The following is a 19,513-nucleotide window of genomic DNA, read 5'->3' on the forward strand; positions in this document are numbered from 1 at the left end:
CCGCCACACACGCACTTGGCTAAGTGCTCAAGGACTCAGAAATCAGGCTCACTGTGACGAGCCTTTGGAAAGAGAGCGGGAGGAACGTAAGGGGCATGATGAAAATCATACCAAGTAATCAGTGGGAAGAAGAAAAAGAACTGGAGAATGTAAACCAAAAATAAAATTCTAAGACCCCCACCCACCCATGTGAATGGACTTCCTACTCTACACAGGAGACAGGGGCTCTTTCAAAATTTAATCTGAGAGACTGTTTCAGGCCGTGATGGGAAACGGGGGGCGAACATGCCTCCTTACACCTCTCTGGCATGAACATCAATACGGACTTTAAGTCTGATAAGAAACATTTTACAACCTATTCTCTCCGAAGCCTAGGATGTGAAGGCTTCCTCTGCAAATGAGAACTTGGGCGCCCACTAACCTTTATCTTAACCCAGACATTCCTTTCTATTCACCTCAGCTCTTTAGAGAAACTCAACCAATTGTCAACCAGAAAATTTTAAAATCTGCCTATAAGCTGGAAGCCCCCGCTTTGAGTTGTCCTGCCTTTCTGGACCAAACCAATGTATTTCTTAAATGTATTTGACTGAAGTCTCATGTCTCCCTAAAATGTAGAAAACCAAGCTGCACCGGTGAACCAAGCTGAACAGGTGCCCAACCACCTTGGGCGCATGTTCTTAGGACCTCCTGAGGGCTGTGTCACAGGTCATGGTCACTCATATTTGGCTCAGAATAAATCTCTTCAAATATTTTGCAGAGTTTGACTCTTTTCATTGACAAGATAGAGACCTGAATAAGTGGTCACTTCCAGGCTACATGACTGCCCTGTCTCAGGCTTGGTTCCCTGATCTCCCACTTGTCAGCTTTGTGACCCCGACAAGTTACTGACACTCTTCCAATCTCAGCACCTACATTTGAGAATGTGCCCAAACTACCCCCTACCTCCTAGAGTTGCTGTGAAAAACCAAGATAATAAAAATATAAAGAGTAAGGCATTTATTAAAAGCAGGCATTTAATAAGTGCCGCTTTTTTTTCCAGAAGTTGAAATAAAGTGTTCTATGAGCCATAAACCGCTCTCCATATTTTAGTTGCTTCATTGCCATTATTATTATTATTATTAATTATTATCATCATCAATATCACCAAGCTAACCTAGCTGGAAGTTAATTTCCATGTGAGAAATTCTAGTAGTTTGGTGAAAATCTTGCTAAGTCTGTTTTCCAAGAATCTGAAAATGTCAGCTCCCCAGGAATACATCTGGTGTGCCATTCTCTCAGATGGTGTGGCTATGTGGTAGGTTAAGGCAGGCAACGTGTTCAACCGCATTTCCAAAAGCCCTTCCACTGTCCATGACTCTGTGAACTTTCATGAGACTAAACAGGTCTCACGTTCTGGCATCTAGGTGCTCTGGATCTAACAGTGAGAGCAATGTTAACTAGTCACTGCCAAAAGATCAAATGAACCCAAGTGCAAAGAAGGCACCAAACAGCTGCACTCACAGCAATTATGTTGAAGAAGTCATCATCCCCAAGTGTATCCAAAATGGATGAGACTGTTTGCTTCGCGATAGTCAGACGGAGTCCTTTCATGCTGCCACTGACGTCAACTAAAATGACCACGTCTTTCGGAGAAGTTGCTGCCTGGATGTACCTAGGTCAAGGGAAAAATTAAGTAAAAATTAATCCTGACTTCTCTTCAAGATATCTCTTTGAGAAATAATGAAGAGGTCTGACCACTGCCTACCATTTTCGGTTCCTGCAGTCAAAGGCAATGACTCCATTCTCATCTGGTTCCCATTTAATCCCTAGAAGAAAAATGGGGTTATGAGAAACCCAGAAACTTCAAATATTTATTCATAGCATTTCAAGGCTGCTCTACTTTGCTGATTGAATGGACAGGGTGAAAAATCACATGCAAAGACCAACTCCGGAGCTCATCACATGCTCCATCGCCAAATCCAGGCGGGAGCTTTCGGGTCATAACCCTATAGCAAACACAGCACTAGCTCAGCTGCTCCAAAGGCCTGCAGAGAGTAGAGATGTTTTTAGGACTGTGCTGTCCATCGAGAGAGTATGCGACTCCAGCTCCTTCCCTTGGCTAGGGATCAAGGTAGCGAAGGTCATTTCTTACTGTCCAGAAAGTTGTTGGACCTGGGGGGATCATCCATAGATCTCTGGGCAGAGTCTGGCCCCATCCCTGGACCAGGTGATGTAATGTCTATAACGGGGGGTTGAAAGCATAGATACAATGTTTTCAACTAAGGATATACACAGGTCTGTTCCATCCTCACTCCTGTTTTTAAAATCAGAAATTTTGGCCTGGCTTTCCACACTGAAATGAAATAAAATGGCTCTCATTACGCTGCATAATAAAGTTTGAATTTCAGCTCCTGAAGCCTGGGGAGTTTTCCCCATGTGTAAAATCAGATCCAACATCCTTAGTCTTGTGGTTTGCAGCCTAGTCAGGATATATCCCACTTAGCTTTTAAGAATAAAATATCATTTGAAAAGAAAGGCATTGGCTGCTTAAAAGTAAGACAGAAAATCACTGTTTTGAACCACCAGTTCTGCTCAGGGATGGAGGATTTGTAACAGAGACTTTGGAGATAGGAAAATAAAAACAGAGATACCATTTTCACAGGAGAGAATCCTGACTCAGCTGCTGGCATCAAGATTCTTTTTTCCGATTAACAATGGCCAGCTTTCTAAAGGACCACACTGGGCTAATAATAGGCATCTGCTGAAGATAACATCCCCAAATTATCACCCAGATAACCTTGAGACAGTAGTCTGTAATCCAAAGAGATACTGGGTTCTGTCCTTCTTGTACCTACATTTCCCATTGCACATGTGTCTAATTTAAAAACACTCCCCATAAGAAATCAGAAAACAGAAGTGTAAGAAGCTACTGCCAAATTGGAGGTCATTAGGTAATAAAGACAAAATACAACTAACATGATGTTGTACACTAAGGGACAAGAATGCAATTAATTAAAAAATAAATCTGACACACTGCTTTGTATAAAGCCAGTGTACCTAATGGTACATTAGGATGGCACAGTCTTGACAGACAGTGAAGTTATATCCCTGGTGAGGCTAGGCAATGCTCCAATTTATAATTCCACAAATAACTGGCTTGAGTGTGATATAAAGAGAAATTTTTATTTTTTTGTTTTTTAAATGTGTTGACCCATGGGAGGTGTTCAGTGGATGTTTCTTGAACTGAACTGCGGTGAGTGACCTTAGACCATGGCCATCCCTGCCGATACTGCTGATCGTCCACCAACATTTTCCGGCTCTAGCATCCTTCCCCAGATTACAGCCCTATCACTGTGTGCTCCATGGGGAGCAGAAAGTATTTTATTATCTTTGACTGCCCCAACACTTAGGCTGAAACCATTTCCTTGCATATGGGCTTGTTTCTTATTCCAGGCACGCTGAAGCTTGGTGCTTTTTTTTTTCCCCCTCCCCAGGATGGACATTCACTCTGTTGGCTGGAGTGCAGTGGTGTGATCTTGGCTCACAGTATCCTCAGCCTCACCAGTTCAAGTGACTCTCCTGCCTCAGCCTCCTGAGTAGCTGGGATTACAGGCACCCATCACCACACTTGGCTACTTTTAATTTTTTTTTTATTTTTAGTAGAGATGGGGTTTCACCATGTTGCCCAGGCTGATCTCGAACTTTTGGGCTCACCTCAGCCTCTCAAAGTGCTAAAATTACAGGCACAAGCCACCACTCTCAGCCACTTGGTGCTTTTTGAAAAGCTGACACGAAATTAGTCTGCTGGGAAAACCAACAGAGAATATAATTCCAGTATGAAGGTGGATCGGATGGGACAACCTCAGAGCATCTTGTCTACTAATCACAATTTTCATCCAACTGGCAAGCCCTCTGCCAGTCAGTGGACATACAGCAGTGATGGGGAAAGAGGGACTTGGCTCCTGCCTGCCCTCAGGAAGCCTCATAGCTAGTATGGAAGCAGATACTGGATGAGAAATCGCAGGTATTGGAGATGTCATAGAGGAGAAATACCCGATGCATGTTAGTAGATAAAGGCGACCCTAATCCCTAACGTCAGAAAGACACCTTTGAGCTGAGAGTGAGAATGATGATGCACTGCTGTGCTAGGGCTGCTGTAACAAATTACCTTTGTCCCTTGTACATTTGCTTTGTACAAATGTTCCTTTGTACATTGTGCAACACTGCTATATCCCATAGTTTCTCTCCCACAGGCATTACAATTGGGGCATTTGCTTCAGAACCCCCACCCTCGGTCTGTGGATGCTCATGTCCCTGATACAAAGTGGTATAATATTTGCATATAACCCATGTGTATCTTCCCATATACTTTAAATCATCTCTAGATTTCTTACAACACCTAACACACATCAACAGTTGTTATACTGTATTGCTTTTATTTGTATTATTTTTTATTGTAATTTTTTCCTTCAATATTTTCCATTCATGGTTGATTGAATCCATAGATGCAGAATCCACGGGTATAGAGGACCATATGAACTACAAAGTAAGTGGCAGAACAGAAAGTTCTGTTTTGGAGGCTAGAAGTTCAAACTCAAGGTGTCAGCAGAGCCAAGCTCCATCTAAAGGTTCTAGCCTCTTCCTAGCTTCTGGTAGCTCCCGGTAATGCCTGGTGCTCGTCAATTTAGAGCTGTGTCACTCCAACCTCTGCCTCCATCTTTCCATGGCTGCCTTCCCTCTGTGTCTATGTATCCTCTCTTTCTTATATAAGGGCATCCATCCTATTAGATTTAGGGTCACCCTAAACCAGTATTAATAACCTTATCTCAACTTACCTACCTACATCTGCAAAGGCCCTATAGCCAAGTAAGGTCACATTCTCAGGCTCCTGGTGGACATGAATTTTGAGAGGACACTATTGAACCCACTATATATGGGTAGGATTTGTTAAACAAAAGCAGGTGACAAGGTAGAGAAGAACATCCCAGGAAGAGAGAACAATGTGTGCAAAGGCCCTGAGGCTGAGAAGACATGTCCTGTTCAAGGAACTGAAGGAAGGTTGGTGTGGCTGTGTGTAGGGGACGTCCCTGCCAGAGGAAAGGAGCCTGGGTGGCAGCAGGAACAGTGAGTTCTGCGGCCTTTGTGGTCAGGATATGAGATACACATTGGGCAGGGATGAAGACAGTATCTCAAGGCAGTTCCAGGCATAGCCGCCCTGCAGGTAACAATAAACATCATACTTTGACTCAGAGTTAGGGCTGAATGAGTCTGTGGCAGGGGAGCGGGGTGTCATTTTGCCCAAACCCGACATTTGGGCCAAAATCTTCAGATTTTCCTGAGATGTCCTGTTAGGACTAAGATGGGCTCTCCCAATTCTCAAGCCATTGTTCTCTTCCTTATGAAAGCATTTCCATAGTGCGTTTTGTGAGGAGTTCTACAGGATGCTAACAAGCGTTCAGTGAATCAAAGCAAAACTGGTTTCTACATGATGGAAGGAACAGCTAAGGGCCTTTAACCTGCTCAAGTGCATCTTGAATGTCTATGACAGAGACCCTAGTGGTAGCATTTACCAAGATGATTTGACCATGGAGTCCTTCCTCCTCCAAAAATCTCACAGGAAAATGTTTTATAAAACGAACTTGAGAAAACCCTGCCCCAGGTGGCACTGTCTCCCCTAGGATGTATCACCTTTTTAGTATGTCATTGTTGGTCCACACAGATATTTTGAAAACATTCAGGTAACTTCAAAACTCAGACGAATAACAGTTGGCTCATCTTAAACCTGTGAGATCCAAGGAATTATCACTTAAGCAAGAAGCACCCCCACAAGCCACATCATTTCGCGAAGTGCCAGTATGCCTTTTGGAATCATGCTCAGATAGGATGGGGTGGGAAGCCCGAGACAAGAGGAATGCTACAGTTCGCGGGCAGAGGAGACTGCCACTCCACCTGCTCCAGAAGGGCTTTCTCGGCTTCATCGTCAGCATCAGTGATTGCCAGCCAGCCTCCCTCAGCTTTCAGAGGACAAGGTCCTCAGCATGCACACAAATCCCTACGTGAAACTGAAAATAATGTCAAAATTTCTGCTACAGATTCAAACGCTCAAATTTGAGTGAATTTGAATCATTGTGCAACACTGCTATATCCCACGGTTTCTCTCCCACAGGCATTACAAACTAACATTGGAGGAAAATTCATTTCATTTAAGACAACCTATGACTTCCTGCTCTCTTTTAGCTTGTGAAAATAAACAGTAGGGCCAAGAGAACAGAGACTAATACAAGACTGAAGGTCAAGCCACATGTTCCCAACATAATTCTGTGTGGCAGTGAGGTTTGAGACCGTGTAATGGAACTATGAAGGACTACAACAAATAGCACAATAAAAATCTGAATATCTTTTTGCCCTGTCATTTTATTTCTGCTCCATGTTCTCCTTTTCTCTCCACTTCAAGAAAAGGCATCTTCATCCATTGCTTCCCTTGTCTTTAAAGCACAGTGTTTTCCATAAAACATCAGTGGCACTGCCAACGACATTCAAACCATCTCCAGCCGGGCACGGTGACTCACACCTGTAATCCCAGCACTTTGGGAGGCCGAGATGGGTGGATCACGAGGTGAGGGGTTCAAGACTAGCCTGGCCAAGATGGTGAAGTCCCATCTCTATTAAAACCACAAAAATTAGCCAGGTGTGCTGGCAGGCACGTGTAATCCCAGCTACTTGGCAGGCTGAGGCAGGAGAATTGCTTGAACTCGGGCGGCAGAGGTTGCAGTGAGCCAAGATTGTGCCACTGCACTCCAGCCTGGGTGACAGAGTAAGACTCCTTCTCGAAAAAACAAACAAACAAAAAAACTATCTCCATCTGAACAGATTCAGCCTATCTTACTGAAACATGGCATTTGTCTTCCCTATTTGAAAGCAAAAAGTCCAGAAAGATGTGGAAAGAAGGACAATCAAGAGGTGGAAGATATTGGTTTATCCCTAAGTTCTGCCCAATTCCTTCCTCAAAAAAATATTTAGTACTTGGCCCATAATTTAAAGTTGAAACACATACCTTCCAGTTAACTTTAGATCTAAAATATCTGGTCAAAAATACATGCTGGCTTCTAATGTGAGTCAAGCTGCAGTCAAATTTGGCTTTAAAATGTCTTCTGAGAAGCTGCCTATGCATTTCTCTAAAAAGAGCTTCTTTATTCAACCAGATGCCATGTCTCTTGGGAGATTACGCACCATAAAAATGAGGAAGCAGCAAGACAATTACTATGAAAATTGAAAATTATGGTGCTCTATGATCATCTTTACTGGAGCAGTCCTGTTGAGCTAGCCAAGGAAGAGAACCCTGATATCAATCACACTCTCCCCATTGCTAAACCTGAGCCTGGTGAGGAAGGCATGCAAGGGAAGAAACAAAAAGTAATGCTGTGCACAGAACCTAAACTTGATACTAGCAAACAGCATGGATGAGTCCAAACTTAAGGAGAGCTCTTTACTTAGCTGTCCAGCTCCCTCATCGTGGCTGTAGCTATGAACCAGCTTTCACCTTCCTATGGCAGCCAAATCATGGTGTGAAGATAAGACAATCACTGCCCTTTGTAATTACCAAGCCTTCTACAGAAACAAACTGCCCTGTGTATGGCTATAGAAAGGTGACAGTCTGATGTTGGGGAAGGGCCTGGGGCTTCTTATAATCATGCATGAACCTAATTGATGTCCTGTGTTTGATTAGACAGTGACCTGTCTGTGATGTATAGACACAGTTTTCTTTATGTAGGTAAGAGTACATGGGTAGGTACTGTCAGCCAGCCATATCATTTTAAATAAAGCTAAGAACTGGCCAGAACAGGAAGAATAGATCAGTTACCGGCGGCCTCAGCCAATAACCAGGTAGAAAACAGGGCCCACAGAGGGCTGAAAAAGATGAACTTGTCAAGGTTCACAGGAAAAGGGATGACTGTGCAGCCCTATGATTCTCTGCCTTCTGGGAGATGGGGAGCCTGGAGAACACTACTCACTAGATGAGATGGTCATAAAGCTTCAGGAGGAAATAGCCAACAGATGGGCATGCCCAGTGTCCAGGACATGGTGGGTAGTGGGGTGGAAAGGGCAGGTACTAGGAAGACTTGGAGGAGAGCGATCAATGAGAACATAAAGGGACTATGGCTCTGTACTGCATTTGTGCCAGTTCCTTGCTGAGTCATCAAGTCTCTACCAGACTGCAGCTGGGGACCAGCTCTCCAAAGAGGCAATAGCTCTATTCTGTCTGAAAAGAGAGGGCCGCCGCCACTGGTGTAATGGGAGACAACAGATCTGGTGGAGTTTGATCTAACAGGTGATTCATTCATTCAACAAACACATATTGAGCACCCACTATGTGTTATTCTTGCTGCTGGTGACAGAGTAATGGACAAAACAAATGACTCTGTCCTCTCAGGGGCAAATATTCTAGTAGAGGAGACAGGGATTGAAAGCCTGATGGTCCAAGATTTCAGGGTAGAGTTCCCATTTTATAAAGTAAGAACTATAGAGCCTAATGAAGTACTGTTCAGTAAGACCTTTTTGCAATGCAAGCCTTGAGAGATAAGGCTGGTCCCTTGGAAACTGGGTATCAGACTCAAAAGTCTCTTCCTACAGCATTATGTTATTCAACATGGTAACTACCAACCACGTGTGGCTATTTAATTATTTTAATTTTAAATAAAGTTAAAAACATTTAAATTTCAGTTCCTCAGCCTCACTAGGCACACTTCAAGTGCTCACTACCCCTGTGTGGCCAGTGACATTAGTGATATTAGATAGGATACAGAACATTTCCACCATCTCATAAAGTCCTTTTGAGAGACACAAGAGAGTTACCACATGCCCTTAGGACATAAATTGAATTGGTGAAGGCCTATGTGTGAAGCCATGCAGAAATGGACATCATCATCACACCAAGGCTTTCAGGCTAATGCTTCTCAAAATTCTCCTTCCCAGGACTCTTTCCTCTCATCCCAAGAATTGGAGTTGGTGATCCTTCTCAGTGATCACCCAGCCTCTTCTATTTCCCTTAGCTTAGCATGAAACACACTGTACCATGATGATCTGTTTGCCTGTCTACCTCCCCATGGTGCTCACTGATGCCCCTTCTTTGGGAAATCCAGTCGAGGTAAAACCACAATAATCCTGACTAGTCCCCAGGGTTTTGGATGGCTGACCTTACCCACCGTTCTTCAGGCATCAGTGGTGGGTGGACATGCGACTCAGACCAGGCTAATTCTTGGACTTTCATCCAAGCTCCTGGGGCAGATGCCCTCTCCTCCCCTGGAACACCCACTGAGAAATCCTGCCAGGCCTGTTCCCCATTATGAGGAGATCACCTGCCAGTGAGACAAGGTTAGAATGGAAGAAGACAGAAATGAGAGCTGAAAGGAAGGATTCAAATTCCAAATGACTTTGCTCCAGTCTCTCATTGCTGAGTACTGAAATCCAGCTGTCGCCCAAATGGCACATTCCCTAGATTTCAAATTACATAAGCCAGTAAGTGTGCTTCTAAGTGGAGGTAGTTGGAATTGTGTTTCTGTCACTTGCAACCAAAATCCACGACAAACGCATGTCCCCACAAGAGGGAGCTGGATAAGGGCAGAGACCTCTTCTGTCTAGTTCATGATTTTGTCCCCAGGGCCTCATACAGGGTTAGGTACAATGCCAGAACTCAGTAAGACTGAAGAAAGACTCCTTCTGCTTAAGAACACGCACATTTACCACTGATTCACACCACTCTAACAATGGAAAGAAGCATCCTGAAAAGAAAAACATCCTGGCAAAATGCTCATGATCACTCTTTGAGTCATGTGTCCAGGAGGCAAGAGGCATGCTCTGTGTTTAGAACCAAGCACAGAGTTGAGTGGCCACATGACATTTATCAAGGCACTGAAACACCTTGGTAGACTGCGGCCCATGTCTTCACTAACATAGAAATTATGCAGGCATTTTACAGAGCCACATCCTGCCCAAAATGTCCTAAAACAACAGTAAGCATGGCTGAACCAATTGTTCTGACTGATAAAAACCTTGTATGTAAATTAATCTCCCCTATTACACAAACCTTTTATGAGGATTCCCTTTATTTTCAAACGTCCTAGTGACCATAGATTAAGGACTCCCTGTTGACAGAGACAACAGGTGATTTGTGGTTTCTACTTATCTGTCTTGCCCTCTTCACAATGCCACATAGTGAGAGGGGTGGACACCCAGGGGCTTCCCAAGCAGAGCAACCTCTCTGCCAGGCTTTGATTTCAGCCATATCTGCATCAGATTTGCTCTCTGTCGAGTGTATCAAGGCAGATTGCAATTTGGTGGCACTGGAACTTTAATCATCCACTGTTTATTATGGCATTATCTTTAACATGATGCTTATTGTTTACATTTCTGTGAGCTCTGGGAGGAAGCACGCGTGCTATGCTGAACATGACTCTTGGGAAATGTTCTGTAATCTGGCGAAGTAGAGACCTGGCAGGCAATTCTCGGGGCACAGATGCTGTGCACGGGGCAAACAACTCCACAAGGCGGAGGCCGGCAGTCTCTGTGCCTCAAAGTGGGAAGACATCAGGTGCCTAGTCTTACTTAATGAAAACATAAAAGACTTCACTTAATTGCTCCAAGATTATGCAGGGTGGGTTTTTCCCCCCTTCTTTTAGGTTGAGCTTGTTAATTTCTACAGCTGTGATGTTGGCACAATTGCAGCCCCAAGTCCTGTTTTCACAACTTGTAAGCAAAATTAAAACTTCTCTTTTTAATTAGAATTCAAACCAAGCCAGAATTAAAATCCTATCACAAAGCAGAGGCCTGAGAAGGCTCCAGAAGGAACACCTGTTCCAAAGGCATGAGGGACAGCCTCTGAGATACGCAGCGCTGGGGCTGCTGGGGGCGCCCTCTGCGGAGGGTTGTTGCTGTCAGCTATGCTTGGGCCATTTCAACATCTTCCTGCAAGGGGAGTCAGCTCTGGGGTGGACAAATCCGTTCAAATTCTCTATTTCTTATGCCGGTTAGTGAGAATTCAATTGCCCAAGTATGAATTGCTCTTTTCCCCAATAATAATAATTACAGCAATAATAGCAGGTATGAGTAATAAGGCCAAACTCTTGTTCAGAAGTATTAAATAAGGTACAGTTCACACCACAGTTCTTCACATGTGGTGACAGCTCTGTGAATTATTCTACTGAGAAAGGTGCAGATCCAGAGAGTTCTCTGATCACGTCCTACATGTGTGCATGCCCATGTGGATGCCACCTTGCCACTCCTGTCCTGCACCCTGACAACAGGTTTGCACTTCATCTTTCATTTTCTTCTAAGAGAAGGCAGAAAAGTTTTAACCTCGAACTCTAAAGAAAAATATCTCATTACCAGTTATCATTAATCTGAGTCATAATTGTCAATGCAGGGATACTCACCCGGATACTGCCTAAAAAAGCCCTTTGCACTTCCGAAGTACTGCCATATGAGAGACGGGTCACGGTCAAAGTTATCTACAAAAACTTTGTTTAGGGATTCAGACCAATAAACCCCATTGACAATTGCAGGGTCTGTAAAAAAGAAAGAGAAAGAGAGGGGTATATTAGAAAACAAAGTGAAATAAAATTCCTTTTATTTCCCACACCACTTGGCAGATACTGGCATGAGGTACTCCATCTTGCAGGAGGCTATGAAGAAAGTTATAGCCTCAAAAACATTTAGCTCCCAGGGATTCCAGATGCTGGGGATTTCCCTCCTGCCTGAGCCCTCCTAGTCTCCCAGGAGCCTCTAACTGATGGTTCCTTACTTAAAAGACACTTCCTTTTATTTGTACCTTTCAATGTCACATACCCCATAGAGAAAATCACATAATCCTCTTTAAGAAAGCAGAGAGAGACCTTATTAGCATTATTTTCCTGCTTTTCCCCCTACTGAGCCAGAACTTGGTATTAAAAATAGGAAAACTGTATTTTCTCTCACTCTAATCACCTCAGCCACCAACATAGCCCTATTCTATTTCTCTTTGCCCTCACTTAGAAGTTTGCTTTTTAAAAAAAAAAAAATAAATTGAAATTACATAACTAAATCTCTCTACTTCTGCTGTTCAGCAGAATGTGAGCTCTGTGAAAGTACAGACTACCTCTTGTTGCTCTTTTGCTGTACCCTTTGACCAGCACATGGCAGAAGCTCCAAAACTCTTGTAGAGGAATAGAAGGAAGGATGGATGGATGGTGATATGACGTGGCTATGTCCCCACCCAAATCTCATCTTAAATTGTAGCTCCCATAATTCCCATGTATTGTGGAAGGGACCTGGTGGGAGACAATTGAATCATGAGGGTGGGGTAGGTCTTTCCTGTGCTGTTCTCATGATAGTGAATAAGCCTCACAAGATCTGAGACTTTTTTTGAAGGAGTTTTATAAAGGGGCACTCCCCTGCATATGCTCTCTTGCCTGTTGCCATGTAAGATATGCCTTTGCTCCTCCTTTGCCTTCTGCCATGATTGTGAGGCCCCCCCAACCATGTGGAACTATGAGTCAATTAAACCTCTTTCCTTTATAAATTATCAAGTCTTAGGTATGTCTTTATTACCAGCATGGGAACAGGCTAATACAGAAGGACAACACAAAGATTGTTCTCCAGATACTAGGCAATCATTCACTCTTCTGCCATGGAATCCCATGAGCAAATCTCTTTTCCTCACCTATGGTAGCCCAAAGATAACTCCTTGCCTTCAGTTCAGAGATTTAAAAAAATAATGGTGAATTCCTACTCAACACAATATTGGAAGTCCTGGTCAGGGCAATCAGGCAAGAGAAAGGAATAAAGGGCATTCAAATAGGAATAAAGGAAGTCAAATTATCCCTGTTTACAGAAGACATGATCCTATACCTAAAAAACCCCATAGTCCCAGCCCAAAAGCTTCTTAAGCTCATAAACAACTTCAGCAAAGTCTCAGGATACAAAATCAATGTGCAAAATATCACTAGTATTCCTATACACCAACAACAGTGAAGCCGAAAGCCAAATCATGAATGAATTCCCATTCACAATTGCCACAAAAAGAAAAAAGTATCTAGGAATATAGCTGACTAGGGAGGTGAAAGATCTCTATAAACAGAACTACAAACCACTGCTCCAAGCAATCAGAGATGACACAAACAAATGGAAGATGTTGCATGCTCATGGATAAGAAGAATCAATATTGTTAAAATGGTCATATTGGCCAAAGCAATTCATAGATTCAATGTTATTCCTAATAAACTACCATCGAGATTCTTCACAGAACTAGCAAAAACTATTTTAAAATTCATATGGAACTAAAAAAGAGCCTGAATAGCCAAGGCAACCCTAAGCAAAACAAACAAAGCTGGAGGCATCACAGTACCTGTCTTCAAACTATATTACAGGGCTACAGTAACCAAAACAGCATGGTACTGGTATGAGAACAGACATATAGACCAATGGTACCCAACAGACAGCAAAGAAATAAGACTGCATGCCTACAACTATCTTATCTTTGACAACCCTGACAAAAACAAGCAATGGGGAAAGAATTCCCTATTCAATAAATGATGCTGGAATATCTGGCTAGCCACATGCAGAATATTAAAACTGGACCTCTTCCTTATACTGTATACAAAAATTAACACAAGATGGTTTAAAGACATAAATGTAAAACCCAAAACTATAAAAACCCTGGAATACAACCTAAACAATACCATTCAGGACACAGGCACAGGCAAATATTTCATGATGAAGACACCAAAAGCAATTGCAACAAAAGCAAAAATTGACAAATGGGATCTAATTAAACCAGAGAGCTACCGCATAGCAAAAGAAACTATCAACAGAGTAAACAGACAACCTACAAAACAGGAGAAAATTTTTGCAAATTATGCATCTGACAAAGGTCTAATATCTAGTATCTATAAGGAACTTAAACAAATTTGCAAGAAAAACAACCCCATTAAAAAGTGGACAAAGGACATAAACAGACATTTCTCAAAAGATGGCATACATGCAGATAACAATCATATTTTAAAAAGCTCGATCATTAGAGAAATGCAAATCAAAACCACAATGAGATACCGTCTCATACCAGTCAGAATGGCTGTTATTAAAAAGTCAAAAAGTAACAGATGCCGGTGAGGTTGTGTAGGAAAAGGAACACTTGTACACTGTTGATGGGGGTGTAAATTAGTTCAACCATTGTGGAAGACAGTGTAGCGACTCCTCAAAGACCTAAAGACAGAAATACCATTAGACGCAGCAATCCCATGACTGGGCATACACTCAAAGGAGTATAAATCAGTCTATTATAAAGATATACCCATGCATATGTTCAGTGCTGTACTATTCACAATAGTAAAGACATGGAATCAACCTAAATGTCCATCAATGACAGACTGGATAAAGAAAATGTGGTACATATACACCATGGAATACTATGCAGCCATAAAGAACAATGAGATCATGTCCTTTGCAGGGACATGGACGGAACTGCAAGCCATTATCCTTAGCAAACTAACACAGAAACAGAAAACCAAATACTGCATGTTCTCACTTATAAGTGGGAGCTAAATGATGAGAACACATGGACACAGAGAGGGGAACAACACATGCTGGGCCTTTCAGAAGGTGAAGGTTTGGAGGAGGGAGGGGATTAGGAAAAATAACTAATATGTACTAGGTTTAATACCTAAGTGATGAAATAATCTGTACAACAAACTCCCATGACACAAGTGTGTCTATATAACAAACCTGCACATGTACCCCTGAACTTAAAAATAAAACTTGAAGTCGGGTGTGGTGGCTCACACCTGTAATGCCAGTACTTTGGGAGGCTGAGGCAGGCGGATCACTTCAGGTCAGGAGTTCAAGGCCAGCCTGGCCAACATGGTGAAAGCCTATCTCTACTAAAAATAGAAAAACTAGCCAGGTGTGGTGGCGGGCGTCTGTAGTCCCAGCTACTCGGGAGGCTGAGACAGGAAAATAGCTTGAACCTGGGAGGCAGAGGTTTCAGTGAGCCAAGATTGCACCACTGCACTCCAGCCTGGGCAACAGAACAAGACTCCATCTCAAAAAAATAAAATAAAATACAAGTTGGAAAAAAAACAAGGGTGAAGACAAAGAAGGAGAATAAACAAGTATTTCCTGTACACTGGCTGAAGCAATGTGGGTCACTGAGGATGCTCTGTGATGGCTCGCTTTGTCTTTTTTAACCTCTGAAGACCCTGTTTCAAAATGATGCCACATTAAGCAACACTCCATTCTTAGAGGAGAAATAGCTGTCAAGTGTCAGGATGAAAAGTTTGAGAATGACTACATGAGTTATTAATGATGAGGAAAAGGAGGAGGAGGAGAAACTTTCACTGAGTCCTTCCTGGAGTATAGGCATGGTGCTTACTTTATCTCCTATCCCCCCTCAGCAGCCCAGCCTTCCAAGGCAGGCTGGATCCCTTGTTCTCCTCCACTCTCCAGCAGTGGAAACTACAGCACCAGGAAACGAGGTACTTTCCTAAAAACATCCAGCTACTAAGGGCCAAAGCCTCTGATCTCAGGTTTCCTTATTTGTAAAATGGCAAAATAATACCCACCCTATACATATGCACCATGGAATAATACATGGTCCCAAAAAAGAATGAGATATACTTTGCAGTGACATGGATGGAGCGAGACGTCATTATCCTGAGTGTATTAATGCAGGAACAGAAAATTAAACAGCCTATGTTCTCACTTATAAGTAGGAGATAAACATTGAGTACACATGGACACAAAGAAGGGAACAACAGACACTGGGGTCTACTTGACGGTGGAAGGTGGGAGGAGGGTGAGGATCAAAAAATTACCAATTGAGTACTATGTTTATTACCTGGGTGATAATCTGTACACCAACTCCCTGTGACATGCAATTTACTCATATAACAAACCTGCACATGTACCTCCTGAACCTAAAATAAAAGACGGAAAGAAAAAAAAAAATACCCACCCTAGAGACCTGTTCAGAAAGTTAAACAAATCAACAGAAAACAGCTAATGGCCAGAGGCACTCACGCAGCCATCAATGGGGCTGTTCCCTTGGCCTAGAGCCCTGTACCCTCACCAGAGTTCCCTGCTGGACGCTGAGTCACGCAATCCCACTGTGACATCTTCATTCCGGAGATTCATCAATATCATATAGACAGGAGGAGTGAGGATGGATTAGGTTACTCCAGTCGTCAAGATGCAGAGGAAACAATGAGCAACATGATGCTAGAAATGGTCACACGAGTCAGGTCCACTTACAAGGGCACTCAGGAATGGCCCCAGTGCACCTCCCCTCCTCCACAGCTGCCTACCCCTTTCCAGCGGCAGCCCCAGGACATCCACCTGCACAGCTCTAGAGTCCACAAAATGGCACCAGGGCCAGTGGGCAGACACGATGTCCTGGCCTGTTGTGTCACCTCTGCCCTGCCTTATTCATTGAGATCACTGAGGTAACTGGGATTCTGAATTTCATCTCAAGGGTAAATGCTCTAACTCGTAAATTGCAATAAACCCCATCATAGCCTGGGGATGTGAAAATGACCCAATCAGCCTTTTACCACAAAGTAATTTTAGGAGGACTTTATCCTCACAATCCTGGAAAATGGAGCTCTTTCTTTTTCCTGTCTAAGCTTGATAACAATTACCGTGCCTCACCCCTAGCAGCAAAACCCACTTAAATAAATCCACAAAGATGCAAATACAATAATGACACCAAAAAATCCATGGTTCTTGCCTCCATCAATGGCCTCAATTATGTCGGTGTCATAAAAACCTTCCACAAAAAGAAGCGAAAATTCCATTTCCTTAGCTCACTGTCTCAACATGTTAAGGAGTCAAACAGTTTCTAGTTAGACAATTATTTTTTCTTAAGTGTGGCAACTGGGATTTGCCCAGTTTTGACAATTCTTTTTTCTTAAGTGTGGTTTATTTGGTGCCCAGACCTCCAGGTGGTCCTAGAAATCTAAGATTGCCCCCTGAGGAACTGTGAGCATCTTCAGAAATACAAAGCAAACTAAGGATGTTTCATTCACTTCATTTGGACACCAAATCTTGCTCTAAAATTATGCCACTGCAAGAAGAGGGGACTTCGATTTTTCCAAGGGCATGGTGAACAACTGCAAATAGAACCACTAAAAAAATATAATCTACCTAAAATGGGGGCTGTGTTGTACACACTCATTTGATCAAATATTTGAAATAACACTTATCTTGGCTTGTAACATCATCACAGTATATTGATTTCACAAGCTTGCTTAGCAAGCAATGTTAATAGAAGGGGAAATCTTAAATAGCTGTCTATTGTGACAGTCATTTAAAAGATACGGAACGAAAAAACAGAAAAAATAGACGGAGCCTTCATCTGAGTATTTAAGTTTAAAAAAAAATAGACAAGTTAAATATGATTTTCCCAACATCACTGACAGAGAGTGGAAATGAAGTAACCCACGGGACAGTCAATGCTGCCCATAACCCACATATACTCAGGTCCCCTGGTCCTTCCATCGTCCCATGGGGAGCAGGCAAATGTCATGTTGGGGTGTGGACCAGAGCTCAGCCTCATGTTCCCTCAATGGTGGCTGAGCTGATTTGTTTTCTTACGGTCACTTGTGAAAATGACAGCAACCTGTGGAGTAGCAGACGAACCATTTTCCTTGTTTGTGTTTTGTTGAAAATTCTGTTTAAAAGACCCCTTTGCTTCACTTAGGGTTCTTCAGGCATCACATTTATCTGAGCCTCAACTTGTACCTAAACCTTTCATCTTTTTAGAGGTTTAAGGTACTGAATTAGCTTTCTGTGGCAGCTGCAGCAAAATACTGCCAACTGGATGGCTTAAAGACAATGGAGATTGATTCTCTCACAATTCGGGATAGAAGAAGTTAAAAACCAAGCTGCCAGCAGGGTTGCTTCCTTCTGGAGGTTCTAAGAGAGTCTGTTCCATGCCCCTCTCCTAATCTCTGGTGCTCACCTGCCATCTTTGATACTCCTTGGCTTGTAGCCTCATTATTTCCACTCTACCTCCATCTTCACATGGCCTTCCCCTCTGTGTGTCTATGTTAAATCTCTCTCTCTACTTTGTCTCAGAAGGACTGGTCACTGGGTTTAGGCACTACCCTAAATTCAGGATGGTCTCATCTCAAGATCCTTAAATTAATTATGTCTGCAAAGACCCTATTTTCAAATAAAACCACATTTGCAGGTACTGGAGATCAGAACGTGAGCATATCTTTTTGGGACCACTATTCAACCCAGTATCTTCTGAATTATCCTACACAATATGGTTTGTATGTATTCTTTTAAAAATCTGAGTTTAATAAGAGCAGGGCTTCTACTTAGCGAAGGATATTTCAAGGCCTTCACCCTTTTCTTCTTGTGGGAACAATTCATATTTTCATGTCCATATTATATTTTCCTAAGCGAACCATTCTTCCTGACCTCTGTCAATGGGTCCTAGCTGTAATGCACTAAGTTGGATTAAAATCACTTTCCTGAATGTCTAGTGTATGTATCAATGCCCAGAACTTTGCTCAATAAAGTGAATTCCAGGATAACATGGTCATTTTCTCCAACATTCCTATCCAATCCACATTAACTTATTATTCATGTTGGTCAATATATAATCCAGGAGTAGCAGTTCTGTTTCCTCTACCTTCTGAGACATGAAATTACCCCCAGTGCCAGTCAAGAATCTATTAGATGTTCAGCTTTTACTAAAACAGACTACTAGCAGATGTTTGGGGAGTAAGAGTTCCACACCACCTTTGAGATAAATGTATAATTTGTATTTGAAGAGCACCTCCCACAACCCTGATCTGTCTTTGTAATGCATCATATAACCTAACAGCAAACTCCTTTTGTAGTTTTCTTTTTTCATTTTCACCCAGATAACTGCTCTGGCCTGTGGTGTGCATGTTGCTACATAGGGTCTTCTTGTGTGGCACATGGCTAACGTTCTCTCTGCACACACCTACACACTCTCGCATACCTTTCCAGATTTGTTTTGCATCTTTGAATAAGGTGCTCCCTCTTATTACTGTATTTTAGTTATACGTTCCATCCTGAGCAGTGCCTGAGATGGTCAGCCCGCATGGATCCAAGCAAATTAATGGATGTAAAGCACTTAGCACAGCAACTGGCACATACAAAATGCTTCATAAATACTGGTTGTTATTTACTCCATTCATTAGAAAATAAACAAATAAGGTCTTGGCTGGGACCGTTGGCTCACACCTATAATCTCAACACTTTGGGAGGTCAAGGCGGATGGATCACTTGAGCTCAGAAGTTTGAGACCAGTCTGGCCAACAAGGCAAAACTGCATCTCTACAGAAAATACAAAACAGTAGACAGGCATGGTGGTGTGCGCCTGTAATCCCAGCTACTCAAGAAGCCGAGGTGAAAGGATCGCTTGAAACTGGGAGGTCAAGGCTGCAACGAACCAAGATTGCACTACTGGGCTCCAGACTGAGTGACAGAGTGAGACCTTGTCTCGCAAAAAAAAAAAAGAGAGAGAGAG

At 42.7% G+C, this 19,513-nt stretch overlaps 1 protein-coding gene across 1 annotated transcript in view; it reads right to left on the reverse strand.

The window, feature by feature from the left end:
• Positions 1-19,513, reverse strand: part of CACNA2D3 (calcium channel, voltage-dependent, alpha 2/delta subunit 3) — a gene marked incomplete at its 5' end in the record, with an annotated part of 947,927 nt that overhangs the window by 497,989 nt on the left and 430,425 nt on the right. The window contains 3 exons of the mRNA XM_011947304.1: positions 1,501-1,651; positions 1,745-1,805; positions 11,409-11,540. Of these exons, the coding sequence (XP_011802694.1) occupies positions 1,501-1,651; positions 1,745-1,805; positions 11,409-11,540 (344 nt within the window). The remainder of the gene's footprint in view (positions 1-1,500; positions 1,652-1,744; positions 1,806-11,408; positions 11,541-19,513) is intronic.

Source organism: Colobus angolensis, unplaced genomic scaffold (assembly GCF_000951035.1).
Source record: "Colobus angolensis palliatus isolate OR3802 unplaced genomic scaffold, Cang.pa_1.0 Scaffold26, whole genome shotgun sequence".
Taxonomy (NCBI): Eukaryota; Metazoa; Chordata; class Mammalia; order Primates; family Cercopithecidae; genus Colobus; species Colobus angolensis.